The 4,016-nt window shown below is 40.9% G+C and overlaps 1 protein-coding gene across 1 annotated transcript in view; it reads right to left on the bottom strand.

The window, feature by feature from the left end:
* Nucleotides 1–4,016, bottom strand: part of SLC5A8 (solute carrier family 5 member 8) — a 50,825-nt gene that overhangs the window by 37,040 nt on the left and 9,769 nt on the right. Inside the window, exon 3 of the mRNA XM_004700359.2 lies at nucleotides 2,408–2,459. Within this exon, the coding sequence (XP_004700416.1) occupies nucleotides 2,408–2,459 (52 nt within the window). The remainder of the gene's footprint in view (nucleotides 1–2,407; nucleotides 2,460–4,016) is intronic.

Here is a 4,016-nt window from a genome sequence, read left to right as displayed (position 1 = left end):
GATCAAACATCACTGAGAATTTTAGAAAAGCTTGGGGAAATGGACTGGAGGATTATTTGCCTTATAAAATGTCTGTTTAAGTCTTTTGCCACATTTTATTTGATTACTTGTTTGTCACTTGTCTTTTGCTAGTAAGCTCAATATCAATTAAAACTGCACTAAAATAGCAGTTCATGCCAGCTGTTGTTGTTATTCAACTAATATTGGGGAAAACTCAAAATGAAATAACTGAAACTGTGGGATAGGCATTTAAAATCACACAACTATTTGAGAAGATTCATGTTTGAGAAACAATTTGGCAGTTTCTTTTCAATTTCTTACATATATGCTCTATGAACTGGAACAGACATGTTTAACCTGGTACTGTTTCTAGGCATCCAGCCGCTATAAATGAAACAGGTGTTAAAAAAAGAGCACAAGCCTATAAAAGCATGTTTTTAGCAGCATTAATTCATAATAGCCTAAAACTGGAAACAACTCAAATGCCCATTAACAAGAGAAAACAAACCAACAAACGCATTGCCACGTAGTTGATTCCGAGCTGATGAGTACAAAAGGGTTTCAATACAGTAGTCTCTTGCATATGTTTCAAAATTTCCATAAATTAAAAAAAAAAACTCAGGAAGATTAGCTTTAGAGAATACAAAGTTCCAACTCGGCTAAACAAGTTTTTACCGAGCATCTGATCCATGGCCAGTGTTGTTGATCGATGCTTGTGCCTACTTCCTTGTCTGACATAAAATGCTCACCTGCTTTTTCCATCGTCAAACTGTAATCTCACTTGTTTGAAGGGAGTGGTGCAAGGTCAATAAGAACAGAGCTCTTGATTTCTTCACAGATTGAAGCGGTGCTCTGATTGTGCCCAGAATTGCACTATGCAACCTAAAGCTATCATCGCCAACTACACCTTAAAGTCAATAGGTAACTTATGCAGTTTATGACTCAAGTTCTCGACATACAAAGTGATCCATTTATGATGTTGATGATGTGGACCTGGGACATACAGGCCGTTCAGAAATCAGGAGCATGAGGTGCAAGCAGAGCCTCTCTTAATAAGGATTCCGTTGCACTTTAGCATTTTGGTCACCCTTCAGGTCTGGAAATGAACTCACGCCCGTAGCTCAGTTTTCAGCCAAATAACAGACAAGCCTACAAGGCAAACAATAACACTAGGAAGGTATGCACACCTTAGAAAAGCCAGCCATTTGAGATTTTTTTAAAAAGCGGCAGCATTTGCCCAAGGGCAAAATTCAAATGGGCTGGGAAAAAAGAAAAAAATGGCGACAGAAAACGCCGGGAGGAAGTGGAAGGAGTGACAATACATCGTGGGATGATAATCCAGGAGATAAAATAAAATGTGAATGGCTTGTTGCATGGAAAATTCATCTGTGCTGCCTACCTTCAACCGATTTACAGCAAAAAGTTTTGTTTTGTTTTGTTTTAATAAGGTGAAGACTGCTATCATACCTATTACGAATGCAATTGGAACACGAGCAGAGCAAGCAATTTTCCTCCTATTATATTAGTTCCAAGAATTGCACCACATTCTTCCCAGCAGAGTCCATCTGTCCATGATACAAGGAAGTATTGGAGAGAAACTCATTTCTAAAGGAGAAGAATTCAAAGGACACGGGGTTTCCCCAAAGCCTTTCGAGTACGAAAGACTAACACGCAACTTGGCCTGACTGAGCGCCCAGCTTTATAGCTGAGTCTGTCTCAAACTCCCTGGCGTTGACACGATTCTGATTCATGCGCAGGATAGAACTGCCCCTGTGGGGTTCCTAGACGGTCACACCTCAGGGAGTAGAAAGCCTCCTCTTTCTCCCTCAGAGCAGGTTTCCAACTTCTGACCTTGCAGTTAGCAGTTAGCAGTCCAACGCAGCTACTACACCACCAGGTCTCAATCAATCTCTCTCTCTTTACGCTCTCTCTCTCCTTCTCCCCCTCTCTCCCTTCTCCCTCCCTCCTCCTCTCCCCCTCTCCTCTTCTCTCGCCCTCTTTGTCTACAAAAAAACCTCTCTGCCAGATTGTTCGAAGTCTCTGAGCAGAAATCCACAAAAGGCTTTTGGAGATGGGCTCCCAGTCCTAAGGAGAAAGCACAATAATTCTGGCTTTCACCTGCAGAGGTAGCTCATTCTGCAGGCATAGGGGCGGTGGGGCGCGGGCTGGCAGGCACATCCCAGAGAATCCCAGAGGGGGAGTCAGCCCAGAGAAACCTTTTGGAGCTATCAATACAGGAAAGCAAAAAAAAAAAAAGTCCCCTAGACCTTTGACCCAGCCCAGCCCCTCATAAAGCTGTGGAAAGTTCCTGGGTGCATTCCTCCCCTCCCTAGCTCCCCAAAGGGAGGATAAAGGTGTTAATGTTGAACCCCAGAAGATTAGCTATATCATTGAACTCAAAATGTACCTTGATTCAAAGCCAGGGCAGGGGCATAAATAACAATTCCAGTATACAGAATCTAAAGGGGAAAAAAGAAAGTCATATAAACAGTATGAATGACTGCAATCAAATAGTGAGTGTTCCTATAAATTCAAATATGAATTTAAAATTCAACATAGACAATAAAATCTGTTTATAACTTAAGAAATGCTACTTAAATGAAGCTGATTCTCCTTTTCTGCTTGCGGCATGGCCATAGGTTATCTATAAATGCCCAATTTTGGGTAAGAAGCTGGACTTTTAATGTGGTGCTTGATGCAAATGAAGCCAATTTTCTGAGACGTAAACCCACTGGAGAAGATAATTCAAAAGGGGGCTGGTTCTTTCAATTATATGATTGCATAATTATCTGGGGAAACAGTGAGATTTTGAGAGATGGGTCTGTAAAGTTTATATGTCCATTAATAAACAAAAGCACTAAAAAATTTAGTGCACTAATTTGCACTAAAAATAATTTTTTTAAGCCATGGCAAGTGCTTTCCATCTTTTTGTTATATTTTTACTCACACATTTAACAAATATGCATTAATTTAGGATACAGGCATGTACAAGATAAATAGATCTTTTTCCCTCAGAATATCATTATGAATTCACTTCATGTTTCAAACATAGCAAGTAGGATGTAATTCTCTGGTTACAAAAAAGGCATCTTATGTGCTACTTGAATATTTGATTAGATAACCAAGGTAGATCCATGGAAGGAAAGATGGCCTTCAAAGGGATGTGCTAACACACTCCTCTTTTTGCAAGAATAAACCAGCTGTCCACAGCTATTATGCGGTCCAACTTGAACACTGGAAATTTGTCCACACCTCACTTCCTAATGCTTGTCCTTACTCTCCTTTCTAACGAGCATCCACAGAGGGCCTGTTGTTGGTGCTCGTGCCACCAAGTTGGTTTCAGCCAGTAGCAACCCTGCGCACAATGGAGCAAAGCCCTGCCCCATCCTGCGCCATCCTCACAATGGACGCTCGTGCATAGTTAAGCCCATTGTTGCAGCCACTGTGTCCATCCGTCTCTCTGAGGGCCTTTTATTTTTGCTGCCCCTCTACCAAGCATGATGTCCTTCTCCGGGGACCTTCTCTCAGAAGATCTAAAAGTTAACAAATGTAAGCCGCTGGCTCGGCTCTGTGTCAGCTTCTCTGCTCCACCACCAAAGCCTCCTTCTGCGTGCTCTGCACCGGTCAGCTACGGATGCAGTGGAAGCGATGTGACAGACCAAGCTATAACATGAAATCGAGTTAGATAATTTATAAAGGCACTTTGTCTTAATTGTTGAAGGTATTCAGTTAGATTTTATTTGAATAAAGAGAACTGTAATTAGGGATGAGAAAGGAAATCCCTTCCTCCTCTCCATCACCAGACCCGACCCTACAATGCTTCAGTGCATAGAAGATGACACAGATAGATAGATGATAGATGATAGATAGATAGATAGATACATAGATACATAGATAGATAGATACATAGATAGATAGATACATAGATAGATAGATGATAGATGATAGATAGATAGATACATAAATACATAGATAGATAGATACATAGATAGATACATAGATAGATAGATGATAGA

This window comes from Echinops telfairi, unplaced genomic scaffold (genome assembly GCF_000313985.2).
Source record: "Echinops telfairi isolate 266 unplaced genomic scaffold, ASM31398v2 ScPeMD7_2;HRSCAF=8, whole genome shotgun sequence".
In the NCBI taxonomy this organism is placed as follows: Eukaryota; Metazoa; Chordata; class Mammalia; order Afrosoricida; family Tenrecidae; genus Echinops; species Echinops telfairi.
Note: the sequence above shows the minus strand (reverse complement) of the source record. Positions and strands in the feature narration are given on the sequence as shown.